A 25,403-nucleotide genomic window follows, 5' to 3' on the forward strand; every position below is an offset into this window, starting at 1 on the left:
GGGGGGGGGGGGGGGGATAGTAAAGCTAATTTGGTGGTGTGGTGAAGAATAACAAAGCATAGCTACACAAGTTCCAATTACCTATTGAGGAGAGATATGGCATCTTCAATCCATGACAACATGCTCCATTAAGAATTCAATAGAGTTACACAGATTATAAATGCATTGATGACAACAGAACAATCAAAGATTCTGATGATAATGGAAGTGAAAGAAGAAACCTCAACTAAGGCAAGAGTATTTAGATTAGGAGACAGTGTCGGCTTAACACCTTTAGCTGCTATAACTTCCTCCGGAGTCCTATTAGAAACATAAAATTAAAGTTGAAGATCGAAATGGTTAAATTAACAGGTAAAAAATCAACATGAATACAAATAGCTCAGGAATTCCCAGTTACAAACCTTGCCAGGACAGGTCGAGGAGCAAATCGATCTTCTGGATCACTAAACAACATAAAAAGAAAAGGTAAGGAGTCCATGAATTGCTGGGTAATAAGTAGAAGAAAGAAAAAGATAAATGAGAAACCAAAATTTCAAGTGTATAACTCATGTATAGTGAAATTAACCATGAGGGAGAACTAAATTATTTTTAACCAAATTGGATGCAAGCCATACCTCTGAACACAAATAACAGCTTCCACCATCCCAGCTTTTAGCATCTCCACGGCAATAGTTGTCACTATCCCCGTCCATTGAGCTCCTGAATACCAGAAAAAAAAAGATAGGAATATGACCAGATGATACATAGAAATTGGCACATTCTTTTAGTGATCTAGAGAGCACAAGAAAACAAGCAACAGTAATTTGAACTAGAATACTTTATAAGAGCATCCAAAATTGTACCTTCCACAGGCTTAGTTTTACGAGCATACAATAGATTCTCATACACCCCCATATAAGTCTCATCCAAGGAATCTTCTTTCCGTCCTCGTCCATGGACAATAGGTTCCAAAGCCTAAAGAAGATGATAAGGAACAGTCAACATCATCTGGTCACTTTTCCATAAAAAATATTATCTGTATTCTGAGCTACTTCATATAAATTTGACCAAAAGAGAAGGTCCTAATAGCATAGCATGACTGAGTTGAGAACGCATTCCAAGGAACTGCTACTCGTAGCAAGCACTGAAGTTTTTTAGTGAGTAATCAAATCATTCTTTCTCATAAAAGAACTTACATGCACCCCCTGTCACCCTCCACCCACCAGTCAAACTAAAGACGGAATAATTTTCAAACTTTACCAAGTTCCTTTGGACAATAACAAAAAAAAAAAAAGAAACTTGGATAGAATTGGGGAAAAAAGTTTGACCTGTCACGAGATTACGTTGTACGTGTAAACTATGCTAGGCTGTATGAAATTATTAAACAGAAGATAGAAAAAACAAAGAATAGAGAAAAGAGAAGAAGACAGATGTACACCATAGCGAAGACTTTGATGGAGGTCTATGAATGTTTTCCCATCGCCCCATGAGGAGTCTGATTAGAGTCCGACCATACTGTGTTTCAGTATAACATTATCAACCCCATAAATTTCAGTATGTCAAGATTATGTTAACAACTAGAGAAATCATTCTTATGAAGATCCACTATATGTGTCTTGTACCTTGTGTAATTTATAGCTCTATAATAATGCCTAAAACTTCATTTATTCCATATCTTGTCAACATTCAAAGCAGCATACCTTTTACCCAAGAGAGTGAAACAGAAAAATAAAATTCAAACATGCTTGTCAAAAGAACTAGTTGGGGTCGGAGGCGAGGACCAGTAAACCCATCTAGTTCTAGTATGCAACTTTTCCTAGTAACAAAGTGTTAAAAACTCTCATGCTCCCAACAGAAGGGATTTTAATGGAAGTGGGGTGACCAAAGAAAGATGAATTCAATTGCACACGAGCTAATAGTGGATTACACGGTATCAGAGAACATGAACCAGTACTCTCTCTGAGCATCTTTCTAGCTTGCAAACTTTTCTTATGATTTCCACAACACGCTGCAATATCACAGCCAAGTCTTGTTTCACTGCATACACTGTACATATTCATAAGATGTAAATCCATATGGATGAGATAGTTTTTCAAAGGACACAAAAGACAAAACGAAATTCACAGGGAAAATCTGCATGTGACAATGAAAGCATGCAATAATCAAACTCCAGTCGGTCATTTATGACAAACTTAAGGAACAAAAACTAGGCATAAACAATAAGAACTGCAACTAAAAGCAACAGTATCTACATGTACAAAAGTAGAGAAAGACTCACTTCAACTCTAGACATGCCATCCCCCAAGAAAGCACATGCATTATTCACATGAGCAATGTAGTAAGTGTCACACAAACCACAGTGGCTGCAAAACAGAAACAATAAACTACCATCAGACAAAAAACTACTATAATGGTTACGAAATAGTCACAAAATATACAAGCAATTAATTTAAATAAGTATGAAGATGAGTGATTAAATGATACTAACTTATAATCCTCAAAAACATTAAATTAGTATATAAATAATGTTAATTATTATTTACCAATTTCAAAAAAAAAATGTTAATTATTATATATGATATTCTTGTGAACGTCAACACTTATATTTCAGTCTTCCAAACAATACTTCATCATTCAAGCTCCTTTTTTTTTCATTCTACAAAATTTGACCCAACTTAGGACGAATTGATTACAAGCATTGTCCTTCTTTTCATGTTTTACCACCAGAAATAGCTAAAACATTTCAGGTGCTTAGTATGGAAAGCTACGATGCTTCAAAAACCCAATGAAATCCTTCCTCCATTTCAAACTGAATACTTCAGGTTCTTTTTTATACTTCATGCCAAATTAATGCCCAATCGCCCTCATATTTATAGTTCTTTCACATTTACTATGAAAATTGAACCATTATAGTTTCCGAAAGGGAGAACTCTTCAAACACATATTAGTTTAAGACATACTCTCTCCGTCCGGTATTGTTTGTCATGGTGTCTATTTATAGAGTCAAACTATAAAAACTTTGACTAACATTTTAAGATGTATTTTTTCATCGTATTAATATGCAAAAAATTGCAATTTATAGTATTTTTTCATATAGTTTTAAAATATCTAATTATTTTGTTTAAAATATCGAATTAATGTGATTTAATTTAACTTTGAAAATTAGTCAAATTGACTTTCGAAAAACGCAACATGACAAACACAATCGGACGGAGAGGGAGTAATTCATAAATAGACACCTTAACTTTGCTTAACTAACAACTAAATACTCCAACTTTAAGAATGCACATCTAAAATGTCTCCGAGACACCCGACACTATGTGTCTAGATGATCATTTTGTACGTTGGGAGTGTTCAACTCACACAGCCAAGACCAGTTAAGATGCACACTTTGAGTGTTCAGTTGCCAATTGAGCCCAACCTAAGATATCTATCTATGTATTTATGTCATAGTTCAAAGATAACAAATAAAAATGACAACTTTTTCACTAGTCTAACTTACAAAAACTAAGAACTTCAAAAAAAATACATAGAAAAATGATCAAGCTACGAAGTTTACCTCCCATTACAGCATTAAAAGCTAAAATTTCAATTATATTAAGAAATAAAAAAAGCAGAATTATGAACCTGCAGTGGTCTTTAGCTGGATAAGTCCCACCAGGAGGAATAGGTCGAGATTTTTTCCTCCAATCTTCTCTAATTTTCACTGATTTCAGATTTCGGTTTGCATCTGTTGAGTAATTCAACAACAACAACACACAAAGTTTCAATTTTTTTTAAAAACTCATAGCAAAAGTTTGTCATTTTTTGTAAAAAAAAGTTCCTCTAAGAGGATTTTGTTCAGTGAATGTAGAAATGGAGAGAAAGAAAACCTTGTTGTTGTGAAGAAGATGAAACAGTGTAAAATTTGAAGGGTAAAGTAGAGAATTTTCCACTAAGAAACGCCATTGTTGCTCTGTGTATTTGCACAAGTGTTTTGCGCCACAAATATATATCAAATGAGATTCTTTTAAGGGTGGAACCAAAACGGTGTCGTCTGATTGGTACTTAATTAATTTCTACTTCTTTTTTTTTTTTGGATGTGTAAAAAAAATGAAATATTAAATATTTAAAAAATTAAGAAATAATTTTAATCATCTATAAACAATATATCGTCGAAAGTGAATCGAATGTAGCTTTGCCCCTGAATAGGTACTCGATACCATATTGCATTGAAATTTTGATGAGATAGACAACACATAACATATCATTTCACTGAAGTAAAATCATATAGTCGTTCATATGAATACCCAAAATAGGATGGCTTTTGATTTTTGTTCGTCGGATCAATAGTCTTTGAAAATACAGTCGTAAGGCACATGTTACGTCTTACAAAACTTATTTATGCCTATGTAGACACAAGTCCAATTGCAAAACATTATACCTTAAAAAGTTCATGAAGTCACAAATTATATCTTATAAGGTATAAACGTAAGTCCTACATAACATGTCTATGGAAGTATAAGCCCCGTTTTCAAAACTTAGAAGATTAAACCTAGAAAAGTTCATTACTCACTATATCTTATAAATCATAAGTCCCGCTTACAAAACCCGCAAGATTGAGAAGTTCATGATTCACTATATCGGAAAAAAAGTGGTGGTTTAATTGGAGCAGCCCATCAGGCATTAATAGTCTTTGAAAATACAATCGTAAGGCACGTATTACGTCTTACAAAACTTATGCCTATGTAGACATAAGTTCAATTTCAAAACATTATACCTTAAAAAGTTCATAAAGTCACAAATTATATCTTATAAGGTATAAACGTAAGTCCTATATAACATGTCGATGGAAGTATAAGTTCCGTTTTTAACTTAGAAGATTAAACCTAGAGAAGTTCATGACTCACTATATCTTATAAATCATAAGTCGCGTTTTCAAAACCACAAGATTGAGAAGTTCATGACTCACTATATAAATCATGTTCCTTTTACAAACCCCACAAGATTGAGAAGTTCATGACTCACTATATCAGAAGAAGAAAAAGTGGTGGTTTAATTGGAGCAGTCCATCAGGCATTAGTGGACTTGGAAGGCACCGGTCCGTTATCCTTCCACTGCACAGAGCGGGAGCTGTTCGTTGCTCTGTGAAACCAGCCTCACGCGGTCCACCCTATTATAGGAACAAGATTGAGAAGTTCATGACTCACTATATCAGGAAAAAAAAAAGTGGTGGTTTAATTGGAGCAGCCCATCAGGCATTAATGGACTTGGAAGGCACTGGTCCGTTATCCTTCCACTGCACAGAGCGGGAGCTATTCGTTACTCTGTGAAACCAGCCTCACGTGGTCCACCCCACTTTAGGAATCTAGTAGCCCATTCTTTCAATTGGACCACATGACCCAACTCCGTTCTTGGATAGGGCAAGCCAGATATTAACCCACCAAGCCCAGCCATCTGGGACAGCCCAACATTCCACCACATTAATATCCCCACTTGGGTTACAAGCCCACGTTACTAAGCTCGACATACAATATTGCATCATAAATTATTATAAAAATGAAAACAAATATGTCCACTAACGATGTGGGAATTGGGATATATTGCTTGTTCCACTATAAACAAAGCATATATTATTTATATATGCTAACTCACCTTTACTTGGTGATATTGAAAATATAAACTTTGATTTTATCATATTAATATATTTTGATTTATTAGTTTGTTGTGTTACTTGATTTAATTAGTACTAGATATTTGTTTGTTTGATGCCTTTTTAGTTCCATTTTTTTGTTCTCATTAATAATTTTGCTTCACTCTAAATTGCATTTAGGAACTGAATGGTAAATTAAGGCCACGTCTTCGATTGAGAATAAGTGAAAATTCTCAAGAAGAGTAACATCTACGTAGTTAGTGTTTGGGAAATCAAATGGGTGGAAACCAAGATGAAAGATATAAACGGATTTAAATTTATGAGATACACGTGAAGCTCAAGCGAATATGAATATGGAGTATTTTTTAGATTTATTGTGGTAGTATTTCCTTGACAAGCATTTTCATAAAGCGGTAATTTACTTGTTGGTTGCCACATTTGGGTATACATGAAATATTTACTCAAAACATTAAAACATCTCTTAGATAAGTTGTTTTTCCTATCGGAAGAAAAAATAACGTCGGAATCAGAATTCTCACTAGGGAGATTTAAAATTTATTCGAATAAAAATGATTTGTTAGACCAAAAAGTGGTGGTTTAAGGAGATTCAAAATACATTCAAATGAAAAAATGTTTTTTTAGATCAAAAACTGGTGGTTTAATTGGAGCAGCCCATCTGGCGATACTGGGACTTGGAAGGCACCGACTCGTTATCCTTCCACTGAATAGAGCGGAAACTATTCGTTGCTCTGTGAAACCAGCCTCACGCAGTCCGTTTCGCTTTAGGAACCTAGCAGCCCATTCCTTTGATTGGACCACAAGGCCCAACTCTGTACTTGGACAGGGCAGGCCAGAAATTAGCCCACCAAGCCCAACCATTTGGACCAGCCCAACATTCCACCACACTAAGCCCCCACTTGGTTACAAGCCCATGTTATTGAGCCCAGCAAGCAGTGTTGCTTCATAAAATATAAAAACAAAGGAAGATTACTATTCAATGATGATGTGGCATATGTTGTCAAAGTATAAAATCTAAAATATTTTAAAGAAAATCAAAACATACAAGTAATACTTAATTTTGCTTTATAACTAATATGTAAAAACATGAAATATATTGGAGTGATAAGTGTAAGTTTTATAAAGTGGATGTTTGATTAGCCAATGTTGTATGAAAAGAAGTGTTGATCAGTATTAAATTTGTACGTTCAAAAGTTGAAAGTAGCAGAAATTAGTATGCTGAGATGGATGTATGAGCGAGCATACTAAGAAAGATAAAATTAGAAAAGCAGATATTCTAGACAAAGGGGGAGTGAAGAGAAGGCGTAAGATATTGGCTTATGGGGAGTCTCAAGAAAGATAGAGATAGGCTCGAAAAAGTTAACGAGAGAGATGATTGACACACTTAGACTCCTAGAGTTTATTGAATAAATAATCTAGAAAGGAGAATATGAAGAGGAAAGTTAGTACGTAATCAAGCATTGTCTAATTTCTCTTATCGGTATTAGTATTACTCGCCTAGTATCTTATATCTTCAACTTTTTACATTTTTTTATGACTTGTATTTTCTTTTCATACTATCGTTCATATAAGTTACTTTGATCGAGGGTCTATCAGAAACACCCTCTCTATCTTCACAAGGCAGTAAATAGAAAGACCAAAGAAAAAAAATGGTTGCTAAAAGTTCAAAGGACAGCCAAAATCATCTTTTTGATATATTGGGCTTTTCTTAAGCCCCAGCTTTCAACAAATACAACATAAGGAATACAATGTCAAAAGATCTTAACATCATTTCCACATGAAAAGTAAGAAACATTTGAAGTTTTTTTCTCTCATGATTGACAACTAAACACATCTTGATCTTCATTACAATGTTTGATAAACGAATTCTCTTGTAAACTACACGGTCATGTTTTATTGCCAAAACTGTCGAGAACAGCTATTCCATCTTCCAAAATGCCTCTTAGATACAATTTGCTTCTTCTGGGGGAAAAGAATGCAATGTGTGTGTATAAACCATGGATAATGTACAAAATCCAGACTCCGTTTGGCTACAAAAATGCAGGGCCGGAGAGAAGAAAAAGACCAGCTTTTCGCAGGGATAACTCATCATTGTACGCTTGCCATGGAGATTAGAGAAGCTTGCTAGTTCGTCGTCTTGATGGCCCTCCAGGAAATAGTTTCATGATCCATCCCAATACCCGTTCCACCACCTGATCAAAACGAGAAGCAAAAGAGAAAAATGAACAGAAGGAAAGATTACAACAATCACCAAAGTAATCAAACTGGATACTATCAGCTTGGCAATATGCACCACCGTGCAAGCAGGGCCATACTAGGTCAGCGCATATGAGCGGATCTATTGCAATAGTTACAGTTTCAAGTGAAGAAAATAGCTTTTGCGTAGAGCAGCCTAGAGAATAAAGGCCTTGTCATTTATTGAGCGGTGTTCCCTCTTACTGAAACTTGAATTTCCATTTGCTAAAGAAAGGTAACAGCAGAAGTGCAGAACTATTAATTTGTAAGTAGAAAGGCAACAAAAGATCTTTAAAAGGTTGGCATTTTATTAGCACTCCAAAAGCAGTAAATTAGAAGACATATCAGTTAAAGACTTACAGAGCAAGATATGTCAAATTACCTCATCTCCTTCATCAGCATATGGCATATTCTCATCAGAATATGGCATATTGTCATGTACAGACACGGCATCTGGTTGTCTTGCTTGGCTGTTATCATTTGCCATGCTTTGAGCAGTTAAAAGCTCCAATCTTTGTGTTTGAACTTCAAGCTTCCGAGTTAAGTCCTTGTTTAACTCCTTTATACCCAAAATGAACAGAAAGGCAAATCCCCCAAGACAATTATAAAGAGAGAAGAACTATTAGTATCCGCCTTCAAACTAGCTGTGAAAATCAAGAAAACTTATGCAAGGAGACTTCTATTGCTAACATAACACGAAGCTGGCCGGATATTAAGAAGAATGTCTGAGCATGTTGTAGGGGATGGCTATTTAGAAATTAGACATCCATATATGACCAAAGAAACCATGTCCAACTATGCATTTGTAGTTTACTCAAAGATAACATAGGGAAACAGAAAGAAATCCAAAGTTCCAGGTGAAGATCTTAACTACACACAAAAAAAGTGAAGCAGATTAGAACGATGTTGCTGTCTAGCACATGAGTTCAAGTTACCTTCAATGTAGAGCACTGAGATGATTCAACTGACAGGGCTTTTGTTAATTCGTCTTTCTCCAAGGCTAACTGTAGTCATTCCAAGTAGTGCAATATTTTAGTTATTAGTTAATAAATATGCCTTCAATTTTTTAAGGGAACAAAGATGATGGGACAAAATTAGAGGGAGCAGAAAATGATCAGTCTCAAGGATATCATGCTACCTCAGAAATTAATGTATTAATGTTTTGGATCATCCTAATCTGATCTGGAGGAATGGCTGGTGACAAACTTCCGAGACTAAACTGTCCAAAATCGGGCAGGGAAGAGGTGGTGGGGCCATCAATACCAACCAAATTAGTATCATTTATGGTACCACTTGCAATATTATCTTCACCTGAATGGACACAAATTGAATTCTATGAATATATATAAAGCAAAAGATAATTTTAAAAAAAAAATAAAAACAATATGTCGCAGTAATTTGAGAAATCTGAAATACATACGAAGATCCTCTGTAGAAGTTGATACATCTATTTTTGTAGGCATATTCCTGCTAGGATCAACTGACTTTCCATTAGCAGAAGCTATTAGGAATTTGGATTGCAAGAGCTTCTTTTCTGTTTAGAAGAAGACAATAGAGAAACAGAGAATTATTGATTTCATTTCTGATAGTTGGATGTTTTTATCAAGCCTGGGATGCTTATTTAAGAAACTTTAAGGCAGTGAAAATGGAAAAGATTGCAAAAATGACACATCTCATGAAAAACGCAAACCGCCCTTTTCTCTAGGCACAGGCAGATATAACCATATCTTACCTTCCTTTAAAGCATCGATTGTTGATTGCAGATCTTGACGATCTTTTTCAAGGCTTGCGATTTTCTTTCTGCAAGAAGATAGAGAAAGTTGGATGAGATAAAAACACATCCCAACAGAAATCTGCAGTTTAACGAGAATAAGATTTAATTTTTTTATTCTGATATTCATTCACGCACATTACATCAATGCTAAAACTTTTATGCCAAATTAGTATGAGCTTGTGTACATGCAACTACTCAATATGATTCCCAACGACTTACTTTCAGAGCCACAAATCTTTTAAAGGTATCATAATTAAAAGCAATACATTCTGCTGCCATTTGGCACATCCTTTTCATATTCATAAAACAATTTGTACTTCCATCTCCAAGAAGCAATTAAGCCACACAAATCACCTCCCTCTTAAACCAAAAAGAAAAGAGCCATGCCCACTCTAAAAGGGTGTGATGTCAAAAGGACAGGAAGGAGAAAAGCAGAGAATAGAATAAAAGGACAACTATAACCAGAACAGAGTTGCATGGGCACATGACGGCCTTGATTAATTTACAGTCTAGCCTCAAACATACTTGTAAGAAGACATTTCAGCTTGTGACTTCTCCAATTCTTTCTCCAGCTTAAGCTCATTAGATCTTAGACGAAGTGCCTACAAAATATTTTAAACAAAAATATAAAGAGCAGAAAAGATAATCTATCTCATTAACAAATTTAAAAAAGAAAAAAGATCTGACAGATAAAAGAGTCTCAAACAGAATGGGAAAAATAAAAAGAAAGAACAGGCACAAAAGTGACTGTTCATATTTTGCTGGCAACACGAAAAAGGAAAAACGAAAAAAAGAACCAACATCCACTTACCCAAAAGGAACAGGAAAACACTGGTTTGACATCTCAAATCCGACTTAGCTCAAGACCAAACAACTGATGGTGAATACAGAGTCTATATTCCTTTATCTCACGGATCAATCTGGTCAACTTATTTATACACTCGACTCTCACTAACTTATAATTTTAAAATGTAAATGACATTACACTAATTCAATCTATGATATATGGTAATCAAGTTAAACAACTTCCAAATTTAAATGTGAAACCAGTAACAAAGAGGACAACTACATGTAGGATTAAAATTAATAAACTCACTACGTGCCTGACAATTATTCTGGTATAGACATTCCTACGAAATTATTTTGGTCAACAGACGAGAATACTGCATTTAATTACCTTCTCTTCCAAGCCAATCACTTCAGAAGCCAATAACTTGGCACGCTCATCAGCAGCATCACATTCCAATTGTACATTCGCATATTCCATTTTCACGGCTTCAAGCTCACTCTGGTTTTCATTGAATTCAACCAAGAAGGCAAATCACACACATCAAATTAAAGTAATACTGATAAAGACTGACTCATCCAGCCATCTAATTACAAAAATTGATAGAAAGAAAGAAGAACGTGACTTTCCATGTATATATGACAACTCATCTAAACTAATTCCAATAAATAAAATTAGTACATCATACAGTTCCAGAAACCTTGTCCAAACAATCCTAGAAATATCTGTAATCGGAGTTTAGATGATCAAATACATCTTTTGATAAGCGTCGTGATTAATTACATCCTTCAACAGGATTTTATAGACGCCTAAACAAGTATGCCTCGGACAAAATTCAAAACAAGTGAACCAATTATAATCAGTTAGAGAATCCATTACCACTTTTGCCAGACCAAATATCAGACAATGAGATGGTAAAAATAAAGGCAGATCAAAGAAAGGACAAAACCAAGCACTAAGGTTTAATCATGAATGGATCTTTTAAGAGGGCAATTTGAGTAAAGAAAAGTAACAAATTGATAAAGACTCCCTCTGGTTCATTTTATATGTTGGTCTTGACTGGGAAAATAGGTTAAGAAAGAAAGAGAACTTATCAAAAGTATCCTTAGAACTTGATAACTTAAATATCACATAGCACTTCTATGGCTAAAAAAGCATTTTAAGTACGGTCAAAGCAAGGTTCCATCGTTGCGTGACAAATGGGAAATTTATGGAAAGTTACAATCCATACCACAGAATGGAAAGTTCATTTTAAAAAGTTCCCGAATACAGAAAGAGAGTAAACTAAATATGTGTGTGATGTACAAAAATCACATTTGAATCGTGTGATCTTAAACATGTTATATTGGATATTGGAAATAACATGTTACTCCCTCGTTTCAATTTGTTTGTCTGGTTTTGGCTTGGCATGGAGCTTTAAAAAGTAAATAAGGCTTTTAAATCTTGTGATCTTAAACTAAAGATATGTTAAATGTACCAAAATATCCTTTAATCTAGTGGTCTTACATGGCATGTGGAAAGTTCGGATTAAAGAGTAGGAAAGAGACATTCTTTTTTAAAGGGACTAAAAAGGAAGCAGAACAAACAAATTGAAACACAAGGAGCACTAAATATAAAAAGTGATATTCTTTTGTAAAGAGACTTAAAAGGAAAGTAAGATACATAAGTAGAACTATTGCACACGCCACAGTAAAATAAGCATGATGTAAAGAAATGGAAGATCCAGATATGTATTGCTTCATCTTCTAACTTTACGTAAAAGTTAGCAATTCATGTCTATTTAGAAGACAAAAAATGTCTTTCAACTAGTTCTCTTCCACTCATATAGTGCCAGGTGCTAATGTTTTACGACGTCACATCAACAATCCCAAAATGAATAGATCAGTAATATTTCTTGATAAATCATATAGAACAAAACAAAACTTTAAAAGGTGCTGGATGAGAAATAAATGCAAGTCCCTATAAAATTGATAAATAAATCCTAGTCATCATATACAACTTCCAAAAGTACAAATATGTTGCAGAAACAGAACATCCAGAAGTGCCACAAGAGTTTACAAAAGGAAAATGCAGATAAGGTAATACTGTATAGCTAGGGGTAAGGAGCAAGATTGTGCAAACTACAAACCAGATGGGCTTTAATCTCCTCTTGCAACCTCTCCATCTCAGCTTTTAGTTGGCCAACAAAACTTCCCTGCAAAAGAAATACAGCAGTTCACTTTTATAAGGACACATCACTAAAAAAAAGTGTAAAGAACTTCAAGGAGAGGCCTGCCATATGAACATGTCATGTAAATCTATAAAAAAATAAGAAACAAAAGCACACGTAAGAACTACGGCAGAACTCAAAGGAGAATGTAACTCATAAGTTGATGTGGACTCCTACTTAGTGTTGCACACCTAGGAGCAGCGCACTTTGGGATGAGGAGGAGCTATTATCATCCATCTTTTTCCAAATTTTATGATCAACACTTCTTTACACCACTTAGTTTCAATAGGTAACTAAGTAATTTTTTCTTAGGCTGGCTAGGTAACTAAGTAATTGCTCAGCTATGTAACATACTAATACGGGTCCTTATTCTGCGTTAGTACCTAACAACGGTACAATAATCCTTTGATAATAAATCTAGGATTTACAACAAAATGCAGGAAAAGACTAGTAATAAAATAATCATTAGATACGTCTACCAGAAAACTAAGAAGATGACATGTAATTGTTTAGTAATGCATTATGATTAACAATAAAAATGCAAAAAATAATTGCTGTAAAGATTATCATCAGAAGAAGTCGGCTAACTTTTTATAGTTTTGAAAAAATGCATATGTATGAACAGCAGTATACCTGTTGATTATAACTATCTGTCAAAGTTGAATTTTCAGCCGCCAGAGACTCTGCTAGAGTTCGCGAAGCCTCAAGAGCACGTTGTAGAGAGAACTTCTCTTGTGTTAAATCTTCAATATGCTGTGGAAAATAAGCATAAAGCATGTTAGTGTTTACCACTAAAGATCCTATTACACAATCTACATCCGGACAAATATGTGTTATGCATGTCCCAGTATTTCGATAGGCAGCCCACCCCTCTATGGAAATGGAGGATACCATTTGTGATTTAGGATATCATCTGAAAGATGAAGATAAGTGTGCTCTAATTATTAGTATACATCATAAATGACTATCCTCTCTTTTTTTTTTAGCTCCATAACCGCTAGACATGTACAAATGCATGGGGACCATTCTCCATCTGGAACAAAAATTAAACAAATATGTGGGACCTTCATACATCTTGACAGTATTATCTGGATAAAGTGACAAAGATGTCCTTTTATTATTTGTAACTGATCAGTGTACAAAAAACTCGTTTACCTTTATAAACACACAGGACATTCTATATTTCACAATCAAAGAAGAGAAACAATTGAGCAGTGTTCAGTTCACATCAAGTTACCTTTCAAGACATTGAACATACCGATATCATTTCTCTTTTTTCAGCTTAAATTGTACATGCACAGACTAAATATGTATGCATATATTTTTAAAATAATCGACAAAACCGTCGTATTTAATTTAGAAAGTTCGATAGGTAATGGCCTCACTCCTCCAGCCTTCCCCACTTGAATACCAACCTGGTTTCGTAGCAGGACCCAAATTTGCTACTTGCACCTACCACATATATGACAAGGTACAAATTAACAAAGATCTAGACAATGAATCTCTTGAAGTGGCTGGAATTATTTACACACGTTAGAGAGTGTAAGCTATTTTAGAACCTTCTCTAAAACTTTAAGTCTTCTATTAAATAGAGATCATATGTTTATTACTCCAAAAGACAACCTTGAGAATAACGTATATTGTTTTTGTGTTTTCATAATTTTTTTAATCTAAAGGAAAAAAACCAGACGTCAGTCTTCTTTGTTTCTTTCTTCCATCAATAGCAGTCTGAATTTTTGTAGTTAAATGGGCGTTCCACAATTGTATAGTGTATACCCAGTGTTATCAAAATCGAAAAGCCCAAAAAAACTCTAAGGTCCTTTGGGGGCTTCATTGGAAAAAGGCACAAATGAAGAAAAATTACAAATATGCATGTGTAGTCTAACAAGCATGAATAATAAATCTATGGACAAAGAAATTGAAAAAACTAGATAAAGAGAAATATCAATTGGTTAGTGTCATATCTTCAGGATTACACTACTTGGGCATGGAAAAGCATGCCTTAGAGCATTGATGACAACACTGAAGTGCCCATAAAGCGAGGCGAAGTGCTCAACAAGTTCCGTGCCTTACTTCAGGGCTTAAGACAACACTCTGCATACCTACTCTGCAGAAGATGTAAAAATACCTGTTCTAACGCAGCAAAATCTTCATTTTGCTTCTGTGAATCAAATGGATGTCTGTTGTCCAAATTGCCCATATCTTTCTCAACAGCATGCTTGTACAGAACTGACCCATTACCAGAAATTTTGGAATTTGTTAAGTTCTCAGAACTTGATAAACCCAGAGTGTCCCTAGGATAAGCCATTGAGTCATATGTGTCTGTAGTAACTGATCCGATTGAGGGAGGGGATGCAGCAGAGACTTTTGAAATGTTCATGGAATCAAGGAAAGAGGGAGTTCTCCTCCCAGTCGCCCCAGCTGTGGGCGGGGACATCTGTGAGTAACTAGAAGAACTTCTAGCATCAAAACTAAAACCATCATACTTGGAGTCCGATGTCCAAGAAGAAGTTTTAGTTGAGTGAAGAGCAGAGCTGTTTAACTGGCTGTATCCTTTATCAGGCACTACAAAATTATTAGACCCCACACCAGCAACATTTCTCCCAACTTCAGGATAAAATTGTGTGACAGTGGTAGCACCAGGCACATAATCTACAAAACATAGGAGATATATATATTAGATTGTGCACCATCAAATTGGTTTAAATAAATAGTGCATACACTAATCAGTCAGCTGGGTCAAAGAAACCATAGAAGAATGGAAAAAAGGAGAAAAAGATATTATGCGTATGAAGATCCCTCAAATGCACAACTTAGATGAACAGAACAGATGTTAATAAAAAATTTACCACCATAGGAAGCGGAAGTCATGTCACTAGCCCAGCGATCTGTATAACGTGGTTTGTCGTCACGAGACCCAAATGGATTCGAAGGTGATACATTAGCCGGAAAAGCATGAGAAGTACCATCATTAGTTACAGAAAGATCCTTTGCATGGCTCTCCTCCGATATGTGTTTACCCATATCATCATAAGTGAAATGACTGGAAGTTCTGTCATTATTGAGGAATGGAGGAAAAGTGGCTGTAGAGTGGTTAGTCGCAAACCCGAATGGAACACTTTCTAAGGCCCCATCACTCTCCCTCTTCCCAGCGTTGTCATAAGTATCACTTGCTGTTTGAGAAACCTTGAGATTCTCATCACTTCTAGACCCTTTATTTTCTAAATGAGACAATGCTGAGATGGAAGAACCAGAATCATAACTGTTGACTTTAACAACAGCATCATCATAGTGTTTGTGCAAACTAGGCGTAGCACCAGTACTAGAATCACTAGGAAAAATTAAATCAGACTTCTGGGTAGGATCAGGCTTCGCAAAATCATGCTTAGCATGTATTTCGGATGGCTCTAGAACAGATCTGCCAACAGCATCAGACGTAGCAGCTCCACTGGAGTCCTTAGTTCTAGTGTGTTCATTTCCTGAATGCCGATTATCAACGCCTCCATCAGAGGCAAGCTGTTGAGTATTTGAAGTTGTCTTTTTAGCCTTCTCTGCTGCTCTCTTCTTACGAAATTCCTCTAGCTGCAAATGATACAGTTGCAGAAGTATCAGATAAATAAAGAGTGCACCAAATTTTATAAAGAGCAAAACCGGGTGATATTCATTAGTAAGACAAGGCAATTGCAACTTAGTAAAATCAAAAGAAAAGACACAGCAAAAAGGGAGTATCTTACAACCTACTTCTCTATAGAAGAAGATTAATTTAGAGGTTCGTAACATCTTATGATGATAAACATAACTTTAGCAGGATGCTACAACTTGTTGGCAACACCTACATAATTTCTTAGGAGTTCTTGATGTCACAATATTCAAAAAAGAAAAAATTAAAAAGGAAATACAACAACAACAACAACAAATACTCATGAAATCTCACAGGTAGGGTCTGGAGAAGGTAGAGAATACAGTCTACACAGACCTTATCCCTATCTCATGAAGGGAGAGAGGTTGTTTCCAAAGAACCCTTAGCTCGAGAAAGGATATTTCCACTACCGGGGTATGAACCCGGATTCCTTAAAGATGGGAATTGCCAGTGCGGATAATCCAAGTATTCAAATTGTTTAAGGAGCGATCTTTCAAAAGAAATCCGCATCAATGTGCTTCCAAAATATATCAGCACCGATGTGGCAGCCTAGGATACCACCTTTGGTTGCACATAAGGAAGAAAAGAAGTACCTCGAAACCAGTCAGCCCAACATAGTAAAATCTTTGCACTGACAAATGACTATGTTTTGCAAGTTCAAACCCTATGTTAACAAGTGCTTCAATAGAAGATGCCCTAAAATAATACCTGTTGTTAATTATTGTAAACTATACAGCTAGAGATAACCATAAAAACAGCTATCTCAATTCTCAACACACTGATTTGGCTAATGTTCACTTCTACCTAAATAGATCAGATTAATTAGAACTAAGATATGCTTCAAATCAGACTCACTGGTTTGCTATCTTCTACCTATGTTAACAAGTGCTTCAATAGAAGATGCCCTGAAATTATACCTGTTGTTACTTATTGTAATCTATACAGCTAGAGATAAGCATAAAAAAAGCTATCTCAATTCTCAACACACTGATCTTCGCTAATGTTCACTTCTACCTAAAAAGATCAGATTGATCAGAACTAAGATATGCTTCAGATCATATTCACTGGTTTGCTATCTTCTGAATCAGTCCTTGACCAGCTTTACCTGATTATATGTTTCAGAGTTTTTGGGTAAATACAAGCCTGAAATAATCAAATCTCTGTACAACCAGGCCATCTGTAAAGCATCACCTAGTGGTTTTTTTGTTTTTTTACTAAGGTGAAGTATCTTATTGACATAATAAGCTCATTTCATGCTAGCTTCGTTCAAGTATTAAGACATATAAGCACTACCCCTATCGAAGAAGATCTAGGCAGTGATCTTCCGCCGCAGCCCCACTTGAATAGAACTGTCTATAAAACTTGAAACTCCAGAAATTATTCAACTACCGGAAATCTTCAACCTCAAACCTAAATCTTGATGTGTTTTAACTTCATACATGAGATCGCCTCCAAGTAAAATACTAATATTTACTGATGGGGTGAGGATGGGGCCACACCATTCCCATCTTGATTACAGACCGAGTTCACAAATCAAAATTCAAGCAGTAATCCTTGTTCATGGATGATTGAGGATAAAATAGACAGTGCGCCTCAATTTTTTTCTTCACATTCTTCAAAATACATAGGAAGTCCGTCCATCACTTCGACTAGATGATAACTATCTAAAGGTATTTATAACAATTCAAATAACAATCACTCATTATTTCTAACTCCGAGTAGAATGCCATCCATTTGAAACCTTCTCCAAAAATAGAATTCAGCTCCTTTTCTTTCATGAAGGGAAAACAGGAGGGGATTACAAGGTGGGGAATCAAACCCACAAACGTCCAGCTAGTCAACTAACTAATCAACTAACTAAGCTACTACGATTCCACCTAGAATTCAACTATTTTTCTTAAAAGTCATAGATTACAAGGTGGAAATCAAGCTCCCAAAAGTTCAGGTAGCCAAGCAACTCAACTACTAATATTCCCAGTAGAACTCAGCTCATAACATTCCAAACCAGTAAAATAGAACTATTAATTAGCAAAAATTCAAGTAAATACATTAAATTCAACCAAAACAAAACAAAACCTTTTTTCAGACGTTCATTAACATTATCAAGGAGTTAAATAGAAGTATTACTTAGCAAACAAACTAAATTCAACCAAACCAAAACAAACCCTTTCTCCATAATTCAAACAAAACCCAATTACCTTCTTTTTTCCAGCTTGCAAATGCTCTTGCTTTTTTAGTACCTGAGCTGACGCCATCCAAAATCCTCAAAAAAATCAAATCTTTCCCCTTAAATCCTCATCCAAAAAACCCTAAAAATAAGCCCCAAAATTCTCCTATAAAAAACAGATCAACCAATCAATCAATCTACATTTCATTTCGTATACAAAAAAATGTTTTTGTATACAAAAAAAAAATTCCTAATCCTCAATTTTCGGAGTAAAACGGATAAAAATCCGAGTAATTAACGGGCCAAAATTGAATTTTCGGAGAAAATGGGGCGAAAAAAAAGCCCTAGATTCGATTCAGAAACAGGGGATCTGATGAGATCGAAGAAGAAGAAATAAAAAACCTTTTTTTTTCTTTTTCTGTAAAATTACAGCATTAAAAATTTAAATTTCTGTTACCTATTTTTGTATTTTATTTTTATTTTTTAATACTGTTATTTATTTACATTATATATTTATTTGTTAGTTATACCCACCTGCAGTTACAGCTATGACGTGGGGTGAGGTTTAATGGGCTGACACGTGTACTTTTTGAAGAAAAGAAAAAGATTTTTCAAATCAAAATGATAATTAATTAATATAAAAATTACGCGGATAAGTAAATATATACTAGTTCATTAGCTGAAATACTTATAGGTTTGAATTAATTAGGCTTAAAGCTAAATTTTAGTTGTAAATACATCACTTATAAGTACACAAATACGAATTATACATTGTATATACAAGGAAAAATTACTCGTATGAATATCTTTTAAAATAAATAATTATTGATTTTTTAGCGATATTGTTTATTCATAGTGATACTATGTTAAATCTGTAATATATATTAAAAGTGAATTAAATATGTAATATATATGTATTATACTATTTTTAAAAAATATATTATGCTTGTTTGGTAAGAAGTTGACACATTGTATTATAATTGTATTAAAATTGGTGATAAATGTATTACCTATCAATAAAACTTATATTATATGTGAATAAATTGTTTTTGTAATATGAATTAAAAATGTATTATAAATGTATTAAAAGTGATAAGTGAGAGAAAAAAATATTGGTAGAAATGGTAAATATATTTTTTTTGTAGTATATTTATGTAAGTTTCTCTATATACAATTATCTAACATATCTACAAATATAACTAGTCTCTCTCGGCTCTCTCCTCTCACCTACTTCTCTCGATCTCGCTTGTATCTTTCTTCCCTCTCTCAATTTCGATTGACAGATATACAAAGACATATGTAAATCACTTACATATATAGAATTACCTGACGAATATACATATACAATTTATCTCTCACCGCTCTCTGCCCTCTCTCACTCGTCTCTCCTCCTTCTCCCAATCTCGCTCGCCAGATATACAAATATATATGTATACCGCTTTCTTTTTACATATATATAACAATTATTTGATAGATATGCACATATAATTCGATAAATATACACATATAATTCACATCTCTGCCTTCTCCCGCTCACCTATCTCCTCTTTCTCTCAATCTTGCTTGCCACTCTCCTCTGTATCTTAATCTCGCTTGCCACATATACATATACATATGTATGTCAGTTACATATATAGAATTATCTGACAAATATACATATACAGTTCATCTCTCACCACTCCCTGTCCTCTCTTGTTTCATCTCTCTCCTCTCTCTCCCTTTCCGACTCTCGCTCGCCAGATATACAAGTATATATGTATACTAGTTATATATATATATATGATTATTTGACAGATATACATACACAATCCGACAAATACACATATACAATTCAACTCTCTTCAATCTTTGCCCTCTCTAGCTCGACTCTCTCTTCCCTCTAACATGTAGTTACGAATCATAATTAACAAACTATAAATATGGAGTATAATTAAGTTATTTTTGAATCGATGTATGAGAAAATTCCCTTGGAAAAATTGTACTTCAATTCAAATTTGTGTATAAAAATGAATTAATTTATTCAATCAGTTTATACAATATTCTTCACGTTTTAGGATGTTTTGTGGTGTTTCCTATCGTTTACGTAATGTTTGTGCTAATTGACGTGTAATTCACGAATTCTTTGAAGCATAAGAATGACGAAATCAGTAGATATTAAATTTGAAATATTTTACCACACATGTATCTTAAAAGTGCGACCTCAAAACTATAAACTATAATTTGAAACAAATGAGCAGATAGACTTAACGAAGTTTAGAAAAATATCCAAAAAACTTTTATCATTTTTTTTTTGGAACGAAACTCTATTAGTCTTCGTATCAATTATCATATTATATTATGTCCTGCTCTATAAAGTATTAGGGTCAATGATACTAATACTTTATTGAGTACTTCATCTTCATGTACGATTGATAGTTAAATCTATTAATGACTCTTATTTTAGTCCTTTTCCACTGATAGTTTTATATGGTTAAAACTATTAAATGTTCTTGACTCTAACATATAGGCTTGAACATAATAAAAACAATGGTATAATTTTTAATCACTGAATTTTGATTGCGAATAATTTTAGAAGTGAAAATAAAAGTAACTGTTTTCATATCATGAGTATTACTAAATTAAATTACATTAATTTTTACCAACCATATTTTTTAACCAACTGAGATGGAGGAGGATTATATTTAGGAGCAAAATAAAAACCGTCTTCTTTAATTAACCAATAACATGTTTTTGAATCATATCCTCCATCAGCACCACAATTTCCACTATCTCTGTACACTTCAAATCTAGCATCTTTTGTACCCCACCAAAAATGACAAAAGAATACCGTCTCACGAAAGAAACCTGATCTGAACTTGAAATGAAAGTCATCGTTAAATTTAGGGTAATGTATCCCAAGATCGTTGTCTCCAGATGCACAATGAAATTTTATTTGAGGATAATTTTTTTGAATACCATCAACTATATGACAAGTAATAGCATTTGTTTGTTGAACAAATAATAAAATTGATAAAACCAATAAGAAAGAAAAACTATTTTTCATTGAAAGAGAACTCATACTTTTATAATTAGTTCAATGTTTATTTTGTCTTCTCTAGTAAACACCTTTATTTATAATAGTTTTTTTTTGACTCATAAGTCAAAACTCATTAATTAGATTTTTTGACTAATGGTTTTTTTTTAAATTTTTTTAAAGCATTTTGGGTACTAATGATCTATGTTAGTTAGATAATCTTCAATTAATAATATGGATAGTAATTTGTGTTTCATATTCTACTTTTCTCTCTAATAGTCTAGGTAGCTTTAATTGATAGTAACTAGTCCCTCCGTCTGTTCGGAATTATTTGTCATATTGCGTTTTTTGAAAGTCAATTTGACTAATTTTTAAAGTTAAATTAGATCACATTAATTCAATATTATTTTTTTAAAAATTAGATATTCTAAAATTATATGCAAAGTACTATAAATTACAATTTTTTGCATATTAATATGACGAAAAAATATATCTTAAAATGTTAGTCAAAATTTTTATAGTTTGACTCAAAAAATAGAAACCATGACAAATAACACCGTACAGAGGGAGTATGAGATTAGGATGACATAGATTATAAGATCCCTTTTGATTAATTTAAGAAAATAGTTTTTAAATTAAAAAAAAAAGAAGTCAAACTTAAATAATTTTTAAGTAAAAAAATAAAAAGTCGAACTTAAATGATTGTCAAGTCAAAAAATAAAAAGTCCAACTTACATGACTGTTAAGTCAAAAAATAAAAAGTCAAACTTAAATAATTTTTAAGTCAAAAAATAAAAAATCGAACTTAAATGATTGTTAAGTCAAAAAAATAAAAAGTCAAATTTACATGACTGTTAAGTCAAAAAATAAAAAGTCAAACTTAATTTTTAAGTCAAAAAATAAAAAGTCAAACTTAAATAATTTTTAAGTAAAAAAATAAAAAGTTAAATGATTGTCAAGTCAAAAAATAAAAAGTCAAACTTAAATAATTTTTAAGTAAAAAAATAAAAGTCAAACTTAAATGATTGTCAAGTAAAAAAATAAAAAGTCAAACTTACATGACTGTTAAGTCAAAAAATAAAAAGTCAAACTTAAATAATTTTTAAGTCAAAAAATAAAAAATCAAAGTTAAATGATTATTTAGTCAAAAGATAAAAAGTCAAATTTACATGATTGTTAAATAAAAAAATAAAAAGTCAAACTTAATAATTTTTAAGTCAAAAAATAAAAAAATCAAACTGAAATTACTTTTAAGTGATAAAAGAATAAATTTAACTAACTTTTAAATCAATTCAAACACACTCTAATTAATTATGATGATAAATTGATTATCCTTAATGATTTTGAGATTTAGACAATTTTATTAGAACAATATAATTTTCGATTGACTATAAAGTTGTTTAAAAATTATACTATGAAATAGTTCAAGTTGTATACATTGAACAATACTATTACATTGTAGCATAGTAACATGTAATAGCAAATTATTTATTCTATTTTGTATATTAAGGGCGTGACTTAATGATCAATGAAGTCTATTAAGAATTTTAAAATCTTACATTTAAATTTCAGTCATAACCAAAACACTAGGTGAAGAAGCACATGTTTTATAAATAGGGTTTCAGAGTAATCTGATGTTTGATTCGAAATAGATGACTACCTAGATGAGAATGATGATTCAATATTTCGTGATTATTACGTGGATTAAAAAAGAAATAGATCAATAGCAACACAAAAATTCACACAAAGACGTCTTTAATAGGCAAGAAAAAGACATTTAAAACGGAGGAAAAAAATAAAAAGGAAATTCGTACGATGAAAGAAAAATTTCAATACATAATTTAATTATTCTTGGTTGGTTGACTAAGAGCAGATGATGCGACGAGGAGAACCGCATTGGTATAAGTTCGATTCATCAATATCGATATCTCAATTATAAATTAATTCTATCCTTAATAACTCAACTATATTCATAATATCAAAATTTCAATCTCTCGATCATTCTGATGAATCGCAAAACATATTTAATTAACTAAAATGGAATAGAGCCACTATAAGAATTGTCACCATGACATATTCATAATAAATTTCTTTTTTCATTTCATAATATAATTAGATAACAAATATTAAATTACATTAATTTTTTTACCAACCAAATAGTCTAACAAAAGAAGATGGAGGAGGATTGTCATTAATAGCAAAATAAAAACCGTCTTCTTTAACTAACCAATAACATATTCCTTTGTTAGATCCTCCTGTTTCATGCCCACAAGCTCCAGTTTCTCTATACACTTCAAATGAGATATTTTTTTTACCCCACCAAAAATGACAAAAGAACACCGTCTCGAAAAAAAAATCTTTTTTGAACGAGAAATGAAAATCATCGTTGAATTTGGGATGATGCGTTCCGAGATCGTCTTTATGAGATTTACAACGAAATATCAATTGGGGATCATTTTTTGCAATACCATCAACTATATGGACAGTAATAGCATTTGTTTGATGAAAAAATAACAAAAATGATAAAAACAATAAGGAAGAAAAACTAATTTCCATTGAAAGAGAACTCAAATTCTTATAATCAATTTTTTTAATTATTTTATCTTCTCTAGTATACACCCTTATTTATAGTTGTTTCATAGAGAGCTTGTTTGGAATTTTATTTATTTATTTAGGACTCTCAAGTCAAAAAGGTCATAAATTAGATTTTTTGACTAATATTTTTCTATTTATTAATATGGATAATAATAATAATATATGTCTAATTTATTGATTTTCTTACTTTAATTATAAATATAGGTAGAGCCGTCAATATGGGCTACGCCCGTTGGATCGGCTTGGCCTAATCCGGGATTTAATAGGGTTGGGCTAAAATTTTGAAGCCCATTCTAAAAAAGAGCTTTTTAGCCCGGCCTGAATAAGCCTGTTGGTTTGATGGGATTGAGAAATATAGGTATGGCCGGCCCTTGGGCTAATAATAATTAATTAAAAAATATAATATAATATTAAAATTTATAATTAAAGAGAGTCCAAATTAAAAATAATTAGGTTCATATTTTTATTTATATATTTATACTTTTACTTGAAAAAAAACCTTAATAAATAGAGATAATTTCAGAGACCTCCCTCCAAGCTTCGCTCTATAACACTCACCTTCCTTGTGGTTTACGATATTATGTCTACCTCCCTTATTTTCATTTTCTTGTAACCATTTTTAAACCTATTTAAATAAATATAAATTAACTTAGATTTGACAAATTTACCCTTATATATGAATGTTTAAATCTAATTTTCAATGATTTATCTTTATTCGTTGAATCATGTTACTTTTTCGCTTGTGTCAATGTTTAACTAGAACAAATCTTATCGTTCTTGTCGAATTTCTTTCTTGAAAAGTTCAATTTTGTCTTCTATTTGAAGAAATTGTTGCCGGAAAATGATGGGTTATTGTGGGAAAAAAATTTACATGAATTGGTAAAGGTGAATTAGAGATAAAGATTTAATATTTGGTGAGAATGTCGGTCAGCTTAGTTGAAGACTTTGATCTTTGTTGGTTTAAAAAAACAAGTTNTCCAAATTCAAAATAATTAGGTTAATATTTTTATTATATATTTATACTTTTACTTGAAAAAAAAACTTAATAAATAGAGATAATTTTAGAGACCTCCCTCCAGGCTTCANGTATTTGTTAAATGAGTTATTTTTTATATAATATTTATTAATAAGAAGAAATTTATATAAAAAAAGTAAAATTGTCAAATCTATATTAATTTACATTTATTTTAAATAGGTTTAAAGAATGGTTACAAGTAAATGAAAATAAGGGAGGTAGACGTAATATTGTAAACCAAAGGGGAGGTGAGTGTTATAGAGCGAAACATGGAGGTCTCTGAAATTATCTCTAATAAATATTATAAAAATAATTTTATTTTGATTTGATTAACAAGTA

General features: G+C 32.8%; 2 protein-coding genes across 2 annotated transcripts in view; both read right to left on the minus strand.

Annotated features, from left to right (window-relative positions):
• Window positions 1-3,987, minus strand: part of LOC107031364 (7-hydroxymethyl chlorophyll a reductase, chloroplastic) — a 10,568-nt gene extending 6,581 nt beyond the window's left edge. The window contains exons 1-7 of the mRNA XM_015232698.2: window positions 3,852-3,987; window positions 3,607-3,709; window positions 2,258-2,342; window positions 843-954; window positions 615-699; window positions 402-443; window positions 222-300 (exon numbers count right to left, since the gene is read on the minus strand). Coding sequence (XP_015088184.1) covers window positions 222-300; window positions 402-443; window positions 615-699; window positions 843-954; window positions 2,258-2,342; window positions 3,607-3,709; window positions 3,852-3,927 — 582 coding nt within the window. The 5' untranslated portion in view covers window positions 3,928-3,987. The remainder of the gene's footprint in view (window positions 1-221; window positions 301-401; window positions 444-614; window positions 700-842; window positions 955-2,257; window positions 2,343-3,606; window positions 3,710-3,851) is intronic.
• Window positions 3,988-7,292: 3,305 nt separating this feature from the next.
• LOC107031555 (protein BLISTER) lies at window positions 7,293-18,870 on the minus strand. Its single transcript, XM_015232968.2, has 13 exons — window positions 18,473-18,870; window positions 15,484-16,216; window positions 14,763-15,286; window positions 13,268-13,387; window positions 12,554-12,619; window positions 10,816-10,926; window positions 10,164-10,240; window positions 9,597-9,664; window positions 9,285-9,398; window positions 9,003-9,175; window positions 8,800-8,868; window positions 8,247-8,423; window positions 7,293-7,821 (listed from the first exon to the last, which is right to left on the minus strand). The coding sequence occupies exons 1-13, from the start codon at window positions 18,527-18,529 to the stop codon at window positions 7,741-7,743; spliced, it is 2,370 nt and encodes a 789-aa protein (XP_015088454.1). The 5' UTR covers window positions 18,530-18,870; the 3' UTR covers window positions 7,293-7,740.
• Window positions 18,871-25,403: the final 6,533 nt, after the last annotated feature.

The sequence above is a fragment of the Solanum pennellii genome, chromosome 9 (assembly GCF_001406875.1).
Source record: "Solanum pennellii chromosome 9, SPENNV200".
Lineage (NCBI taxonomy): Eukaryota > Viridiplantae > Streptophyta > Magnoliopsida > Solanales > Solanaceae > Solanum > Solanum pennellii.

Bases quoted from the DNA above. Each gene is read 5' to 3' on its own strand.
- LOC107031555 (XM_015232968.2), bottom strand. From the start codon at position 18,529: ATGGCGTCAGCTCAGGTACTAAAAAAGCAAGAGCATTTGCAAGCTGGA. The intron at 16,217-18,472 runs GTAATTGGGTTT...TATCATTTGCAG, and splicing joins TGCAAGCTGGAAAAAAGAAG to CTAGAGGAATTTCGTAAGAA. The intron at 7,822-8,246 runs GTAATTTGACAT...CGTTTTGATCAG, and splicing joins ATGCTGATGAAGGAGATGAG to GTGGTGGAACGGGTATTGGG.